Raw genomic sequence first — 19,950 nt, forward strand, 5'->3', positions numbered from 1 at the left:
TGATTAGTGATTAAACACAAACCGTGACAGTGAGCACACGACCAGGGTGAAGAGCCTTGTTCAACCCACAACCCTGTCATCAATAGCCCCGTGCTCTAACCGATGAGCCACCACTGCCCCTGGTGATACTGGCTAGTCAACTAGTATGACCAAGCTGATTGAACGTGACCAAGATGGCCAATCAGCAGGACCATGTTGCTTGACCAGCATGACCAGCCTGACGTAGCTGGTCTACCAGCTTGACCAGCCTCACCAAACCGGTCCACCAGCTTGTCCAGCCTCACCAAGCCAGTCCACCAGCTTGATCAACCTCACCAAGCCAGTCCACCAGCTTGATCAACCTCACCAAACCGGTCCACCAGCTTGACCAGCCTCACCAAACCGGTCCACCAGCTTGTCCAGCCTCACCAAACCGGTCCACCAGCTTGACCAGCCTCACCAAACTGGTCCACCAGATTGACCAGCCTCACCAAACCAGTCCACCAGCTCGACCAGCCTCACTAAGCTGGTCCACCAGCTTGACCAGCCTCACCAAGCCAATCCACCAGCTTGACCAGCCTCACCAAACCGGTCCACCAGCTTGACCAGCATCACCAAGCTGGCTGGCCAGCTTTACCAGCCTAGTCAACCGACAAAACAACCAGCCTGACCAATATTTGAGTTGATCACGCTAACAGAATACCAAGTCCACCTAACTCATCTTAATATTTTCAGCTGGATGACCAGCTTTCCAACCACCTAAACCATCAAAGATCATCTTAGACCATCGGCAAACGGAGGAATAGAGCTGGATTCATCATCCGCAGGGTTGTTTCACCAAAATTGGAACACCTTGACCTGAGTATGGTTCAGGCAGCTGTACTCATCCCTTTCAGTGACCAGAATGCAAGAAACCCTCTATTTGAGTCAGAGGTTCTCTACAGTCAGAGTCCTGTTATTCAGTACTGTGGTTTAACCCCAGGAAACGTGTAGTGATGGCAGAAGAACCTCTCTTTTAAAGAGTTTTTTTTTTACAGCGTGACACACATCCTCAGCTCTTTCTCCTCCCTGTTCCTCACAGCTGCTCTACACAAGTCGGCGCGTCACACCAGGCGCAGGACGCATGGGCTTGTTTGCCCGCAGTTCTCTCTTAAACCAGCCGCGTTTGTCTTCTTACCTCCTACTTACTCAAGACGTGTGTACATTTTCCTGATCTTCTCTGACTGAAGCGGAGGACAGACGTGAGCAGTAGAGAGAAAGGCAGAGAGAGAGAGAGAGGGAGAGGGAAGTTGTGAAGCTCCTGTCACTGACTCCGGACGAAACGCCACTCAGAAGACTGACGTCTGTCTGTGAGGAGGAAGGGGTGATGAATCTCCACAGCGGGTTCTAGCTACCTTCACCACCTCGGTGGTTCCTTTCTGCTGTTTCTCAGACTTTTACAGACTTATACAGTATATGGTAATAGGTGTATCTGCAGTGGTGTCCAGTGACTTTCTGAGTGGCGGAGAGAGGCTAGGAGTGTCTGCAGGCACGCACACCGGTCAAATGCGCGTCGTGTGCGTCCGAGAAAGCGAGATGGAAATTCCGCCGACAGGTGCGTGGGTTTAGGGGAACTAATCTCCACTTCAGTCTCGGCTTCTTTGCTTTCAGACCAGTACTAGTCGTGCCGAAGCGATATGATCTCAAAAGTTCAGTTCTGTGGAAGGAAAGAGTCATATCTTTTTTGTAAAATCACACAGCCAGATGTAAATGAGCTGCAACCGACACATCCTGCGATTTACATGGACCTAAGCTACCCTGATGGGTCAAAAGAAGACGAAGAAGCAGCATTGTGCACATGCCAGTGCCTTAAAACACTGAAGCACTCAATCAGCTTTATGTAACATGCTTAATATAAGGAAGCAGGTTTCAGTCAAAGATGTAGCTACAAACCATAGACCTAAACGCAGTAATTCACAGTTAACCTATTAAAACCCAGCAAAAGTGCCTTAGGACGCTGAAATACTCATAATAATACAGTCTTCTGCCACATTTTAATGTAAGGAATTCATTCTTAGCCAACTTTAGTCTATAAGATGTACAAATTATAGATCTGCAAGTGCCTCAGGACACTGAAATACTCAGACCTAAGCAAGCTTAACCTAACTAGACAAAAAAAAAAAAATCTCTGTGGTCATGGAAGTGCCTTAGGATATTGAAGTAATCAATTTTATGTGACATTTCTCTGTAAGGAAGCAGGATTTCAACAACTTTATTCCACAAACACGAACATAACAAATGAAATGCACAAATTAGCTGTTGTTTAAACTGTCTACAGTTTACATAGACCTAAGCTAACATACTTAGACAATAACAAAACACTGTGGACATGCAAGTACCTTAGGACACTGAAATATTCATAATAATAAAGTTTTATGGCACATTTTAATGTAAGGAATTCATTTTCAGGCAACTTTATTCCATAAGAGGTACAGATTAAAGATCTGCAAGTGCCTTAGGACACTAAAATAGTCCTTTTTATGTGACATGCTTAATGTTAGGAAGCACATTTAAGTCCACAAAAACGTACATGTTGTAGATTTAGCTTAAACTTTATACAGACCTAAGCTAGGTTAACCTAATTTCACAAAACAAAATCTCACAATGGTCATGTAAGGGCCTTAGGATATTAAAGAAATCAGTTTTATGTGACATTCTAATGTTAGGAAGCACATTTTAGTCAGCGTTAGTCCTCGAAGACATTCATGTTTTAGGCCTAGGTTAAATTGACATAGACCTAAACTAGATTTCCCTGATTAAAAAAAAGGACATCTACTGAAGCATTGTGGACATGCAACTGCCTTAATGATATTGAAGTAATGAGTTTTATGTGACATTGTAATGTAAGGAAGCAGGTTTCAGTCAGCTTCATTCCACAAAGACGTCCAAATTAAATGCAAAAAATAGCAGTTGTTTAAACAGGCTACGGTTTACATAGACCTAAGCTAACATAATTAGACAAAACCAAAGCATTGTGGACATGCACATGCCTTAGGACACTGAAATCCTGTTTTACGTGACATGCTTAATGTTAGGAAGCACATTTTAGACAACTTTAGTCCACAATAGCATGCACATTCTAGACCTAGGTTAACCTAATTAGACCAGAAAAAAGCACTGTGGTCATGCAAGTAGCTTAAAATATTAAAGTAATCAGTTTTATGTGACATTTTAATGTAAGGAAGCAAGTTTTGTCAAGTCTTTATTCTTTATTCCATGCATTATTTCTACAAATTCCACAAATTATAGATTGGATTATAAATAAATCCCTATTTCCACTGGCTACAATTTACACAGACGCAAGCTGAGTTAACCTAATTAAACAAAAAAACACTGTGGACATTCAAGCACCTTAGGACACTGAAATAATCATTAATGATATTCAGAAATAATAATAATAATATTCAAAAATATTCAATGATTATTCAATAATAATTATTCTTAGTCAATTTGATTCCATAACATGTAAAATTATAGATCTGCAAGTGCTTCAGGACACAAAAATACTCCTAACTTAATGTTAGGAAGCATGTTTCAGTCTACAAAAACATACGTCTATCTTAAAATTTACATAGACCTAAGATAGGTTAACCTAATTTGACAAAACAAAATCACAGTGGTCATGTAAGTGCCTTTTATTAAAGTAATGGGTTTTTGTGCGACATGCTTAATATAAGGAAGCAAGTTTTAGTCAACTTTATTCTATAAGAAATACAAATTATAGATCTATGTGCATAAATTCCTGTTTCCACAGACTACCATTTACATAGACCCAAGACAGGTTAACCAAAAACAAACAGAAGCATTAAGGCCATGCAAGTGCCTTCATGATATTGAAGTAATTGGTTTTATGTGACATTGTCAGGAAGCAGGTTTCAGTCAACTCCACAAAATGCAAAACAGGCTACGGTTTACATAGACCTAAGCTAACATAATTAGACAAAACCAAAACACTGTGGACGTGCAGGTGCCTTAGGACACTGAAATACTCAGTTTTAGGCAACATGCTGAAAATAGGCAAGCAGGTTTCAGTCAACACCGTCAACATAATCACGTACAAATCTAGATCTACATACAAAAATGTGCTGTTGTTTACACAGGATAAAACATAGATATAAGTCAGCCTATTTTGAAAGTGCCCTATAGGGTTATTAAGCTTAGTTTAGTTGCTTTAAGTTTAGTCAGTATGATCTAACCGTTCTGACTAATACTAAACACTGCATTCGGGGACCATATAAACCCTGCAAACCCTGCAAACAACAAAAAAAAATGGTTGCAGATTAAACTTAATTAAACGTATAAATCAACAGAAATGTAAGCCATGCTTCCATGTCTTTTTACTAATCAGTAATTAATTGTATTTGTACAATTTGATTGTATTTGTAAAAATGACGTGCCATCACATTTACTATAACTCTGCTAATATACTGTACTAATGTACTCTTAAATAAACTGGATCACTGTATTGTATTAGTGATGTTTCAATATATGCTTGATATAACTGTCAGTAATCTTATCAGTGTGTCTCTATTCCACAGTTAAGCCCATAAACATCATAGCTCTAAATGCGATACCTACCTGATATGGATTCGGATACTGTTTACATAGACCTTATCTAACCTGAACATTGTCGCTGTCCAATGAAAAACAAGAGCCTCTACAATATGCAAATGTGCTAGAACTTTTAATTTGGTACAGATCAGAAGCCACAAACTGTGGTGTGTGCTGAACACCCACACCCTCTAACCACAGTTTCCCACCCTTGGCAAAGAATCTTTTCATCATGCAAATGTTTTCTAAAACATTAAGAGGTTCTTCCCATTAACAAGTATCTTCCGTAAACATACACTATGTGTCCAAATGTTTGTGGACACCCCTTCTAATGTATGTATTCAGCTACACAGATGTGCAAATGCACACACACAGCTTGTCTGGTCACTGTAGTACAGCTTGTCTGTCAAATGTAGTAGAACGCCATCGCTGGACAGTAGAGACAGTTACTCCAACAAAAGCAGGAGAACTCTTTTTTAATTCCCTTGATTTTGGAAAAAACGATGAATAAGCAATTGTCCCAATACATTTGTCTTTATAATGTAGTAGTAGCGTCGCTAAAAGAACCCTTTAAAGTACCTTGATTTTAAAGCGCGTAACCTCTTAAATTCCTAGGCTTCTTGCAATTTAAGACAATTGCATGGACCCGCCAGCAAGTCCTCGACACTTAAAGGGAAAAATATCTTCCGTATCTACCGTTCATTATGGCTATGCTTAAAATAAGTAAGCAGAGTTTTAGGGTAGATCTCTACTATAGAAATAAAAGGTTGAGCAAGTGTAACTTTTTGACACTTTTTTACAGTCCTTCTGCTGACTCAACAAGGAAAGACAAGGCAGTTTTAAAGAGCTGGTCCCTGCTTCTGGGATCAGGGGAAGGACAATCCAAAAATGCTCCATAACAACACCTGTGAGAACATCACCGAGATCTCTGTAGACAAGTACCCAAGGAACCTGGTGGTGAGTGCCATTATGTTCCTGACTGGCGTGGTGGGCAACCTACTGGCGTTGGCTATCCTTGGGGTTCGCCAGAAAGAACGTCGAGCAAAATCTTCTGTCTTCTGCATCCTGGTGACGGGACTGGCTCTGACGGACCTGGCAGGTACATGCTTGCTCAGCCCGCCAGTCTTCGTCTGTTATGCCCGCAACACCTCTCTAGTGGGGCTGACAAAAGGAGACACGTGGCTGTGTGGACTCTTTGCCTTCGCCATGACCTTCTTCGGCCTGGCCTCTATGCTAATACTTTGCGCCATGGCTGTGGAGCAGTGCCTGGCCATCAGCCACCCATACTTCTACTCTAAGCACGTGCGGCGCAGCTTCGCCAAGGCCGTGCTCGTTCTCATCTACCTCTTCACAGGCGCCTTTTGCCTGCTGCCATTCTTCGGCTTCGGACGCCACAAGCAGTACTGCCCCGGCACGTGGTGCTTCATCAAGATGGAGGCCGAGGGCGAGGGCAGGGAGGAGGAGCTACGAACGTTGTCTTTCTCGCTGTCCTACGCCTTGCTCATGGCTCTGCTCATCGCCGTGGTCTTCATGTGCAATGGCTCGGTCATCGTCAGCCTGTGCCGCATGCACCGCAGCCAGATGACCCGCCGTGGCTCGGTGGTCTCGGCAGTACGGAAGAGAAGACTGAGCTCCTGGTTCGGTCAGGGCGAGGAGGAGATGGACCACTTGGTGCTGCTGGCCTGCATGACCGTCATCTTCGTTATTTGCTCACTGCCGCTCACCGTGAGTACACATTCCAATCTTGTTCACACTCTTGTTTTTTAATTCCAGTCCTGGACATGATAATTCTTGGTGCGTGTGACCTTAAGTGGCCGATCAACTGCCAGTGAGAACAAAATCCAACTGGATTCAAGGTCCAGATTTGATGACCTGGGTTTGAGAAGTTCAGTAGATCATTAGGATCAGATCAGTGGTGTGACTAGAATCTTATGGGCCCCAAATGCAAGAAAAAATTAATGTTTATTCACTGAATATCTTCAGTAAATGAGGGATAATGTCATTTGCATGTTTACCTGCAGTTGCTGCATTTTCACCAAATGTAGGCAGATTGTTAAAGCAGGGTAGCCTAAAGTGGCTCGGGAGGGCATTTGAATTGTACACCAAAATGCAGCAAAACCAGGATTGGCTGAGCTCTGAATACTAGCGATAAACCCTCCCTAGGGTCCAGTCACTACTTCTTTCTTATTACTTATTCCTGTCCCACAGTATTAGACATCAACATAGCTGAAAAACTGACCTATTTCCACAATTGCTATCAAATGTAAAATGTAATTAGGAATGTCTTTGCAAGTTATTTGCTTTTGAAGTGATGGTAAATTGTTAACAGTTGTGAGTTGTTTAGTCTGTGAGTGCTTAAGATGCCTACGCTCTCTAGAGAGGGTTTTTGCCAATAGCAATTTCAAGCCACAATCAGTCGAACCATACATTTTCAGTAAAGAACAAATGTGGTTTCAATGCTGCATGACTCGCACTGTGAGTGACACAAAAAGTTTGATTTGTCTGAGTTTAAAGTATGTGTCGGAGGTGGGTGTGTCACATCCTCATGAAGTCTTGCGTAACACAGCCTATTATTTGAATAGTAAGTTTAACCACCTGCCATGTTATTCCAGCTTTTTGCCCGACTGAAAGGGGCGAAAGGTTCATTATGAGTTTGACAGCCCTGGAAGACTAGATTAGACCAACCCAACTTTGGCTGGCCCAGGTGGCAGTCTCAGGCCTGTTTTTATAAACTGTAGAATCTCAGGAATGAAGCACTAATGTTAGGACTGTTTTTTTTTTCTACGTGTACCTTTCAGTTAGTGTCGTTTTTTTTTTTTTTTGCCAAACAGCAAACTGGTCCAGGAACAGTACAGGTTTAGTAAGGAGTAAGGAGTAAAGAAACATCCTGAAGTTCAGGGAATTTAGGAGAAAAGCAGGCTGTGATTCTCAGGGAAGACCCACGGCTGCTTTGCATACATTCAGACAAGTCTTTTTCTTGGAACGTCCCTTGTTGATTCTCCTGTGCCATAGTGCCCTCCTTTATTTGATTGTCGATGCTGAACATCAGATAACTAAAGGAATTGCACCTACAGCTGATGACAGGAGAGAGCCCTGTCCCTCAGAGATCGACACAGAGTACTAAATTACAAGTAAATAAAGAGAAATCTATTCTTTTTTTCATTTTCCATTCGATAAGATCTAAAATACACAGTAAGCTATTAGACATCAACACCTCAGACAGAGGAAATGGCCTTTTTTCTAGTGTATTTAAACACTGGGAAAGCTTGTGGTGGTTTTAAGTGTGCTGCGTTCAAGTCTTTTATAGATGTGTTTTATAGAATCACTGTGGTCTGATATTGCCACTAACTCTCACGCTTTCAGTCTTGAACTCTCTCTAGCTCACATGCTGTCTCTTAACCTTACTGTTTATGTTTATATATCGCTCTATACAGCTCTCATTTTTGCAGGCTCATGTGTGCATTGGCTACAGTAACAGCCTCCGTTTCTCAGAAAGACATTGCAGTAGATGCTGGAACATTAGCTGTCAGGATTTGCTTGCATTTAGCCTCAGAAATATTTGTCAGGTCAGGTAGAATGTACCACTTCCAGTACTTTATAGCTCAATGCTAGGGGCTTTATACCTCAGGCATGGTGGTCTTTTGCTCATGTGGACCTACTCCACAGCTTCCCAGTCTATTGACAGTGCTTGGCTATGGAGATTATACAAGCTGTGCACAGTTGAACATCTGCTTCTGTAATGGGCTCACCTTGAAGCAGCATTTACTCATTTTAATATATTTGTTAAATTAATATATTAAATTATATTATATATTCATTGCCTCCAGCATACTCTGTTGAATGAAACATTATCAAGTAGTTCCCAAACACAGTTCTTTGGCCCAGGGAGAGGAGTGTTTTCACTCTGTTTTCTCTGTCTGTACCTGTCTTTCCTGTTAGGACAGCCTAACAGTATGGAAATGCCCTCCAGGTTAGCTCAGCTCTGCTATTGTTTGATAAGTGATACTTCTGGACTAAGAGAAGAGAGAGAGAAACAGAGACAAGCACACAAGGAAGAGAGACATGCGGACGGCAGGATCTAACAATAGCAGTACTTGGAATCTCTTTTGCTCTGGAGACACACTGTATTTATAGTGATATATAACTAAATAGTTGCTAAACCAGCTTACAGATTCCCCTTAGACACACCAAAACACACACACACACACACACACACACACTGAACAGCCTCAATCAGTATCACCTCACTCGCATGAAAATTCTCATAAAATGACTAAAACGCACCAATCAGCCATAACATTAGCACCGCTGACAGGGGAGGTGAAAAACGTTGATCTTCATACACAGTAGGGGGTGAAATATTTTAAGGCAGCAAGTGAACAGTCAGTTCACTTGAAGGTGATGTGCTAAACACAGGAAAATGGGCATGCATAAGAATCTAAGCCACTTTGACAAGGTGATGAACTAGAGCAGAACATCTCCAAAACATCAGTCAGATGGTATGCATTGGTGAGTACCTACCAAAAGTGGCCCAAGAAAGTTCAATCTGTGAACTGCAGACAGGGTCATGGGCACCTAAGGCTCTATGATGTGATCCATGGAGGTCCCACCTCACAACAGGACTGAACTTGTTTAAACTAGTGGGGCTATTCATTGGCAATAGAACTTTGTAATAATAATATTTAATAATAATCTGCTGCTAACGTCTTGTCTTATTGTCAGTGCACAATCAAAATGATTTTGAAACTCTTATTTTAAGTTAAATTGCAACATAGTCTGTTTACAGGCAAAAACACAGTTACTGCTAAGATCAACATGTTAAAACCATTTTCGTCACTGCCTAAAACTACTGAATAGTACTGTATGTAATGTACGATGAGATTGATCACCAAGATGAAAGAGATCTTAGATAGGCCTAATTCAATTAAACCAGAAGGACTTACAAAACCCTTTTAGGCCTTTTCTTCAGTCCTTAGCAAGCAGCCATATCTGCCTTTCAATCTCAGTGCCAATGTCACCAGGCCAGTGCACATTTTGGAGCGCAGGGGCTCACAGGGAAAACTGCCTGAATGCGATGTAGTTTAATTTAGAGCAAATGGCCCAAATCTCCTGCATATAGAGCCACAGCAACTGAATGTTAACCATCCACAATAACCCCCAGCATATGTTTGGATGTTGTTAAAATAACCAGCTTTTAGAATGTGATGCTTTCTTAAAGAGACCCCAGTCGCTGTGGGGATGCATGTATCTGTTACAGATTGTACTTGACCGAGGTGATATCGGCAGGGGGTCCAAGAATCCTGAACTCAAGCCGATCTACTAGCTTTCCTGGGGCAGGGCTTATAGAAACAGACCTAAAACAATAAGGCAAAGGCTTTATTAAATGTGTGCTGATGAGGAGAGAAACTTAAACAGACAGATTTTAGAGTGTGTATCCCCCAAAACAAACATGTGAATAAGAATATGCTTCACACTTCAGAACCCTTGTGTTATTAATCGAGCTGGTAAAAGCAAGTCCATAGTAAAGCCTTCTGTTTACAGGAGGTAATAAGCACTGCTTATTCGCACTGATTTAGGGACTATTTTTGATTCATTTATTGCCTACAAAAGCACTTAGTGGACATTTTAAGGATAGGATTAATGAACATGTGTTATTATATTAACTAAAGGCACAAATGTAGTTAGATTTTTGGCTCACCATTAATGCTGAAAGGACACAGTGCTGTCTTTTGCGCACCAGTGGCCTGCAGAGCCGGATATGGTCATGGTTTGGTTGTCATATTGAACCAATACTCCTAATATTAAGCAACTGTCTGATGATACAGATGCAAGAAAGACCTAATTCTGCCTGTCTAGTGTGTATTTTCTGAAGGAGGCTATGAATAACTACTGTAATTCCCATAAAAGTGAACTAAATAGCAATCGAGTGACCACTTTCTGTGTGTTTACAAATAAACAGTGGAGGGGAAAAAGGAAGAGAACTGGATGATTGTCGTGTCATTTGTGGCCTGAGTGGTGCTGTGTGTTGAGGTAAAATAAGAGGAACTACTGAGACACCCTTTCTCTCACACTTGCTTGTTATAGGGTTCTGCTGTAGCAGTTTCGCAAAAGCTAGCTTGTGTAAAGATCAGATCTTGCATAAGAGGCATAGGGTCATTTGAGGCTGAAAACCTGTGCATTATCTAGGTGTTTGCTAGGTGTTTGCTTGGTGTTGTGGCAAAAGACAAACATTTATTGTGTGAATAGTCAGAGTTAATGGTTAAGTGTTTGAATTGTCCACTTAAAAATAGATTGAACTGTCTTAATGAAAGTTGAACAGAATAGAGCTGAAAACACTGAGAACACTTTATCTACAGTGGCATCTGTCAAGGGTTGGAAAATATTAGGCAGCAAGTGAACAGTCAGTTCTTGAATGTGAAAACCAGATCAGTCAGAACATCTCCAAAACATCAGACAGGTCTCTTGGAGTGTTCCCTGTATGCAGTGGTTAGTATCTTCCAAAAGGAGTTCAAGAAAGAACAACCGGTGAAGCAGCAACAGGGTCATGGGCCCATAAGGCTCATTGATGCTAATGGAGGCCCTACCTTACCATTTACAGGACTTGAAGGCTGTGCTACTAATTTCTTGGTGCTAAATTCCAAGATGTGGTGGTGGTACAAGAGGAACGTACTTAGTATTAGACAGGTGGTGCTAATGTTATGGCTGGGCTGTATAATTAGTATTACATGTAAATAAATGTTAAACATACAGAGACAAAATACTCTAGTAGTGTCAGATAGTGAGTAACGCTGCAGTAACTGTACAATTATGTTTATTCAACATTTGCTGCACTGCATTCAGCTAAACAGGACTAATTACATATTCATATATACATATATTATTACATATACAGTATATACAGTTGGTCAGTGTTTTTTATGTACAGACAGTATTACCAATATATCCAGAAAAGCTATTTGTTTATTATGATCATTTATCATTAACATTTTTACTTTACATTTATTATTATTGTTACATTAATACACATTATATATTACTGCTTACTAAGTTACTGAATTAACCCTTAATGCAGAAAGGCTTATTACACACTAAGGTGTATTATTCAGTAACTACAGGAACTTCTGTACAAACTGGCGGGCTATTCTTTTGGTAATAGAAGTTTATAATTGTAAGTGTAACAACACTTTTGGCCCGCTGGCAGGCCACATACTGTTTAAGGGGTTATATACCTATATACCTACCTATGTGTAAACCTGTTATTCATTAATACACTTTCTGTTTTCTATCTATTTCAACCACAAAAATGTCCACAAACAAACTGTTTTGTTCTTTATATTAAATACTGTACACACAACAATATCTCATGATCAGATTTAGCTCTTTTTTCACCTTTTCTTCTTTTTTTGCTTACAAACACAAGCATGGTATCATGGTATTTATGATAGATATCCACAATCTGCTTGTTTCCATGCGCTACACGAGGGAAATAAGTAGCACTGAATTGCACCAGGATTATCAGCACTAAAACCTGTGAGCAAGGTTAAACACATGAATCAGTCAGAAGCTACTGGCAGCAGCGACTCTGAGGAATGGCTGTCGTTTTATGAGCACCCTTTACGGCCTTTTCATGTGTCCATTTATCCGCTGAAATGAACGCAAACAGCAGTTCCATCATTACAGCCGACTATGGAGCGAAATCACTGAGATCTCTCTGCTATAGGTGTTTTATTGCGGCCTTGAACATTTGTCATCTGAACTTAATTTACAACTCACCTGCTGTGACAGTTACTGTTTGCTCAACAAACGCACAGCAGACATTAGCCTTGACTCTTATTGACCCATGATGCTTCTACATTGTCAAAATCTGGAGAGCTGGATGTAATTTGTATTGGACTCGGGTTCGCCTGTTTATTGCTGCTGTAGTTTTGTTGTTGGTGTTGTTGTTTTTAGCAGTTCTAGTCCGTTGTTAAACTAACTGGACATTAAAGTGTCTTTTCAGCCAAACTGTTGGCAGGGCTATCACAAAGGTGAGCAGACTGAGGCTCTTTTTACACCACTGTGATGTCCACTAGCTCACCAGTGAATACTTATTATTCTAACAGGCAGCTTGTTGTTGTTTTTGCGTAATGAGAAGGGCTTTCTTGCTTTGAGTCATTTCAAGCCCTCTTCCATTACAGAGACATACAATCAATCAGCTCTGTTTTTCACTCATTTCCACTGGGAATAGTATGTTTTAGTACAGCATTCATCCACTCTACAGACATTATTCCAGATTAACTGTAGAGTAGGTCGTATTCTGCTGAGGTTAAAAAAACAGAAATGCATTGATGAACTAAAGACTGCTGAGTAAAGATTTTATATAATGTTGTCTAAAGCTATAAACAGTCACAGATATGACACTGAAAAAGATTTCAATAAAGAATTAGTATTTATAATTATAATTATAATTAATGGTAGTTTTTTTCATTCTAAAAAGGGAAGTCATGGCTGGCATGGTTGTGGCTAAGAAAGTAAAGCTTCACTGGAAATTCTCCTGCTGTTCCTCGCTTTAAAAGATGGCTGAACGAGATGTTTATTATTATCCAAATAGATCAGTTATGTTGTAGTAAATTAAAATCACAAAATGCTTTTTGAACGCCTGGAGATCCTTTTTAAATTACTTAAAAGACAATTAGGATGATGGCAGACCCTGTCTGATTTTGTTGTCTTTTTTTTTTCAATATACCTGCAATGTTTATCTGACAGCCTTGTCTTTTAATTTCTTTATTTATTCATTATATATTTATTTTTTCTAATTGTTATTTTTCATTTTGTAGTATTATTTTTGCATTTGGCATTATTGTATGCCATAATTTGTAAACCTTAAAATAAAATGAATGAATCAATATATTTAATTACCGAGCTGAGTTAAGAGTTGTACAATCCAATAGCACAGGTCAATCCCAAAAGCAAAATAAAAGGCATTGCTATGCGCCTTGTGCCAGTAAGATAATCAGTATTTGTACAGGAGATCTTGCTGACTTTGTCCTTACAAAAATAAATTACTACCAATCAATGCTGTTTCACCAAAAGATCAAGCCTTAATAGCGGACCAGTTGTTTGCAGTGTACCTGCAGTTTCCTAAATAGAACTACACGTTTTTAACAAGTGAATTAAGTTGATGAGACCCTCTTGACCCTGACCCTCTTGCTTTTTTACTAAAACATAAAACGTGACATTATGCCCTACAGTGAATGTATGAATTATTGGGAATTCTTCATAAACTAAAGCAAAACAAAACTTGCTTAAGAACCAGGTTTGTTTGTTGACTTGACCTAAATCAGGACTTCTTTTTTAGCACTTCATAAAACAAATGTGTCTATTTTTTAATTTATGTTATTTTTATTTTTATTTTATTTATCTCTGTGTGTTTGGGGGGGGGGGCGGTCTGTTGGTGTTTCAAAAGAGTTCTTAAATAGCTTGTCCATGTTAAGCGTGGGAATGCACAATGCTATATTTAAAAAAAGATGGTGATGTTCTTAGCATTTAAGATAACTCTATTAAGATGGAGATGAACAAAAACAAAGATGAACAAAGACACAGTGCACAATATGCTGAAGCCATTTTAATTCAAATAAAAAAAAAAGCCTTTTAAAAATATAAGATAAGATACCTATTAAATATTACACATAAAAAATAGCATCGGTTAGATCCCACTACAGCTCGAAGTAAATTAAAGAAAGAAAAGTGAGTGTATAAGAATATTCACCACAAAGTGAAGGAAGAGCAAAATTATTTAGGTCACTTCTGGCCACTCACAGTTTTTCTTTCACATAAAAGCATACAGTATACATAAACAATGCATTATGGTATAAATCACAGGAACTAACCTCCCACTGTTGTGTTGGTTCCTTTCATTGACCAAGAAATTGCTTATTTCAATAGCTCTCTTGCTTAGGCAGATTGATCAGCAGTGCATTTATGGACTGGTCTTATTAACTGCTGTCAACTTTAAGCCCCTGATCAAGGTCAAAATCAATAGTGTGAATTAATGCATTTGCGTGTGGAGGTTGGGTTTCCATCTCTTTAATACGAACCTGGAGTAAAGAGATGACTGTCTGATTATGTTTGATTTCTCTATTTAAGGAACCTTTGCAGACCAATGAGTTTGTGGCCAAGGTGGCTAAAGGTTGGATCAATCAGTACGCCTAAAATTGGTGTGCATAACCTGGAATATAAAAGCTCAAAGACTAAGTTGTTTTGCCTTCGTGTTGGCTTTAGTAGCTGTGAGAATAATTGCGAGTCACCATCTCCGGCAGATATCAAACTGGGCTTCTTACGTTCCAAACTAAAGTTATTTTCTTATTTCTAGATTAATCAGCTGTTTAGTGGTTGAATAAAATTGTGAACTAAGGAAACCCAGATGAAATAATATTGTTATTATTGTACACATAATGTTGGTACAATAATTGTCCAGCTTTTTTTATTTCCACAGGTGAACATCCACAGGTTTAATAGTGTTACACAAACACAAGCATGAAGCCATTTGAATTAATCTTCAGGTTTAATGAATTGAAACCTAGCTTCAGCTATCTGTGTTCTTAAAACTGGGGGGTGACGATATTTTACCATGTGTCCCCAACCCCAATAGGAACCTGCTGCCCTAAATGTCCAGACAAACAAAGAGCAGTAAAAAGTAAACCCACGCCAGATATAAGATTACATGTGATCTCTTATCAGGCTTTACCATCAGATAGGAATAATAGCACTGGAACTTTTAGAGAATATTGTGTTGCAGCATTAGAGGTATTTTAAGCACAATTTGGCCATCCTGTTTCCTGCCTTGTGGAGATCCAAGGGAGGTTATTTTACACAACATCTCAGGAGCTTCTTTTCTAAGGAAAAATATTGGAATATTTCTTTAAAGTTGAAGAGTCCATTTAAAAATAAATACTTGATCATGGAATTGGCCCAGCTGGCGTATATAGAAAAGAAATACAACAACACCCACAAAACACATGGGATTTTGGTCCAGCAGGAATATTCAGAACATCAAAGACCGATGAAGAGACATATTATTCTTCATGCACCACAGGACGTCTTCCTCTTCGTGACTTGGACATTTCTTTTGTATTAGTTCTTTTCTGAGAGAGTGTGCTGATAAATGAGGTGCTATCCAGAACAGCGATGATGACACAGCTGGATGCGCTTTCTCCGGATGTGCACACAACCAAGCATTTGTGTTCACCAAGCATTTGAGTCACTCGCTCCAGCTCCTCATTCATCAGATACGTGAGATTAATGGGTCTGATGAGTGAGCTTGTAAGCCCAAACTGTTTGTTGTTTAAGACCCTTGGACAGAGAACACGCACTGAAGAGCATCTGAATAATATACAGATATTCTGATATTTCTTTCCTACTAGAGCAGTCATGGCACATGTGAAGTAATGTGATGTAGTAAAATTGTTAGTCTGATGCAAACAAAAAGAATGTAACTTCATTTACGAGAGCTCTGGCCTAATGTAGTCAGTGGTCGTTCAGTAAAATGATGATTCTTAAGGGACTAAACTGTTAAATGTGTCTTCATGTTCTCTCTGGTTGGGGTTCAGGCAACCATTGCACTGGCTAAATACCCCAAAACTGAAACGTTGAATGTTTTCAATTACTTCCAAGGTCATAGTGAAAATATGATAAATTACTCAAAATCATGTACCTCTCTCGGGGCCTGAATATACATGCTATTTGTGTTTTGTATCTTTTGGCTGACTGTGTCACTGGAATAAAATGTTTTATTTGGAAGCAATTAAAGCTTATGAGAGGTACCCTTGAGTATAGCACTAGGCACCAAGGATCTGAGATAAAATCAGTTCAGAGAACAATGGATAATTGTTCAATGGACGACAAAGGTTTATTGTTTTTCCCTGATCACACTGCTACCAAAAATATGTAATTTAAATAGCATGGAAAAGGCCAGTGAATGGTTATTAACTGGGGGTGCACAAGATGGAAAAATACAATATGATGCTAGGTTTAAGGAATGAGAAATGCCTTGCAAATAATGGGCAGTATTGTGATGACCAGAATTATTGATGATTGTTGGATCAGGTGAAATGGTTAATCCATTCATGTAAGATCATGTGGAACATTCAGTTATTTAGGATCCTCATAACACTTGTGTTTTACATGATTTATTTATTATTGGCAATTTTAATGATAAATAATCATGGTAAAATATGACGGCCACTTTAGGAGAAAGTGTACAGTGTTCTTAAAACCTGTAACACTGGAGGTCATCAGCACCAGACTCTGCTAGCTCACTATGGGAACACTGGTTGGTATATGAACCAGACCTCGAGACCACAGCTTTTCTCCATCTCTTCTCTCTGTTATACAGTTCCTCAAAACCAATGCAGTTTTATTAACCATCAGTTATCACACAGCAGTGAACAAAGCAGTCACTGTGCAAACCTAGTTACATATGCTCGAGGCATTTTTGTGATCTGAAATAAATATAAAACAACTACACTCTTAAATTAGTAGACTGTTAACTTGACCTGACCTCAGAACTACCTTCAATTAAACCAGTTAACTTCTTAAAAGCAAATATGCTACGGCCTTTTGTCCCCTGTGTAAAGCACATGTGACCAATCAGACTGAGTCTCGATAAATCAATGGTAAAATTGACTGAATCCAGGACTCATGATGACATGATGGCTCACCAAGACTTGTTCTTTAACAAGAGAATCCAGATTGCTCTGGTTAGTAATGTTAATGATGGTTGTTATATATCAATATTTGTTCTGTAGGTTTTAGAATAGTGTCTTAAATGTGATCTTATTTCAGAACCACTGAAATTGTCTAATTGATGGATTGATTGGTTGAATGAGCGGAAGGCAGGCTTTTAGTATGGATCATTGCTCATTCCTTGTAGAGCAAATTAAAGCTTTTTTCACATTAATGAGGTCCTTTTGAGAAAAACACCATGCAAAGTTAACTGGAATGCACATGCGCTGTGAATTGCACAGGAGTTGTTCTCAAAAGTAACAGTGGTGATCTATAATTACACTGAACCTCTGAAGATTTATAGAGCAGTGAAGAACATTCCTAGCCATAATAGTAAAACATAAAACTTGAGACCAATATAAAAACTACTAATCTAATAGACAGTGTGCAAGATAGCAAGATGGATTGTAGATTAGTTCCTGACCTCCTACAGATTTATTTGAGACCATTTATACTTATATATATAAATAAATGATAACGGGATATTCCTGAATTACTGCAGTGTGTTTAATAATTGATGAACGTTTCAGATGTCATGTCACATTTATGTGGGAGTAATTCATAGCCTGTGAACATGAATACTTTTTCTCATTTTCAATCTGGAAATAATTTGCTCTAGACGTCACAGAAAGACAGTGAACATGCTGGATGATGCTGGAATTGGAGATGAAATGCACAGTGTATGTCCAGTTGTTACGTGCAGCTTACAGTATACTGCTGGTTTATAAGTTACAGTACCTATAGTTTATTAGAGACCCACCTTGTACCTACACTCATTGGAACACCAACCATATGATGCAGATGCAGTTTATAGATTTACAATTACTGACCTGTACACCTACTCATTCATGCAGTCATCTAATCAGTCAATCATGTATCAGCAGTGCAGTCCATAGAATCATGCAGATATGGACAAGCAGCTTCAATCAACCATTATTTTTTAGAACTTTTAGCACAACAGTCTCTAGAGAACAGTGTAATGAAGAAAACACATCCAGCGAGCAGCAGCTCTGCAGATGGACATCCCTTGTTGATGATAGAGGTCAACGAAGGATGATCAGACTGGTTCAAGCTGTCAAAAAGACTACACTCAGATGACCACTGTGTACAATTGTGGTGAGCAAAAAAGCCTTAAGGCTGTTTTGAGAGCAGAGAGAGGCCTTATCTAGTATTATAGAAATATTCCCAATAAAGTGCTTGTTAAGTGTATGGGTTATATATTGCTGCACAGATTGTCCATCATCCTCTATACCACCCTTCAGTGGGCCACCATGAAGATCCCTATTGGAACAACATTGCTGATGTTGTTTGTATGATGGACCAGTCTTGGCACAGTAATGCACACACACCTGGAGCAGTGGGAAACCACCTCAGCACCCGGGGAGCAATTAGGCAAATCAGCCATGAGGAAGGAGAAAGCACTGTCCCTTCAATCACCCCTCCCCCACTTCCTGCCGGTACAGGGAATCAAACCAGCAATTATTTGGTCCCAATCCTGTCTCTCTAACCCATAGGCCATGACTGCATTTTCCCATGCACAATGTCTGCTCATCATCTTCTGTCCCGTCTCATGATCACTGTTGGCCTGCCATTTTTGGGTTACTCAACTATTCTCAACACAGCTATGCCTATGCACTGTTACCAGTGCATCCAGTAGCATGTTGGTGTTACTGTTGTGCTCAAACAACACCATCCAAGTATTTGGTGGTCAGTGAGTTTAGATAACTGAGGTACAATGACAGCTCCTGTTCTGAACCTTCATAGATGAAGCATGAGACGTCGGGCAAGAAAGCATATAAAGTTCCAACATTTCTACTTTTGCATCACCAGGTGAGAAAGATTTTTGTGCTCATGTTTTGTTTTTACTGATGAGGTAATGGGAACATCCTGAACTACAGCTCTAACAGCTGTGTCTGATTTTCCATGTCAGAGCTCTTTAAAAAAAAAAAAACATTTGGGCTGCAATTTGGGAAACCTTGTTATGTCCAAAGGTTTTTTTTTTCTGGCAACCAGACCACAATTATAAAAGTCTTATTACAAAGAAATTATGACCGGAATTTCATCCAAGTTGTCAAGTGTTCAGTTCAGTTTACACTGTGTTGATTAGAAGCTGCTGTGGAGCTGTTGTTTCAGTACTGCTGACATTGCTCCATAGAGCTGTTTTATCTTGAAGCCAGGCAGGATGTAGATGTGGTAAATCCTACCCAGAGGTGTGCCTTTCCTAGTGTCAGCTGGTTCTGCCTGCTCCAGCTTACACAATAGGGACGTTTGTCTTTGACAACAAAGGGATATTTGCTCTTCTTTTGTCAAATGCTCCTTTTTTTAATATGATGAATGAGTTAAACATATAAAGACATGCAAGGTGTCATCTATGAGCTACACCCACATTGACACAATGTATGATGGCAGATGACGCTACGATCCCCTTGTAATAGATAGATAGATAGATAGATAGATAGATAGATACATAGATAGATAGATAGATAGATAGATAGATCACTTTATTTATCCCACGGGGAAAGTCAGTTTTTACAGCAGCAAAATCAAACAAGAGAGCAGCATAATAAAGGCACTTAATAGGAAAGTTTATCACTTGTAAGGACATTTTTTTATTTGAAT

The 19,950-nt window shown here is 39.5% G+C and overlaps 1 protein-coding gene across 1 annotated transcript in view; it reads left to right on the forward strand.

The window, feature by feature from the left end:
• Positions 1-1,087: 1,087 nt before the first annotated feature.
• ptgir (prostaglandin I2 receptor) overlaps positions 1,088-19,950 on the forward strand; it is a 42,606-nt gene continuing 23,743 nt past the window's right edge. Inside the window, exons 1-2 of the mRNA XM_072691016.1 lie at positions 1,088-1,573; positions 5,372-6,294. Coding sequence (XP_072547117.1) covers positions 5,458-6,294 — 837 coding nt within the window. The 5' untranslated portion in view covers positions 1,088-1,573; positions 5,372-5,457. The remainder of the gene's footprint in view (positions 1,574-5,371; positions 6,295-19,950) is intronic.

Source organism: Salminus brasiliensis, chromosome 11 (genome assembly GCF_030463535.1).
Source record: "Salminus brasiliensis chromosome 11, fSalBra1.hap2, whole genome shotgun sequence".
Classification (NCBI taxonomy): Eukaryota; Metazoa; Chordata; class Actinopteri; order Characiformes; family Bryconidae; genus Salminus; species Salminus brasiliensis.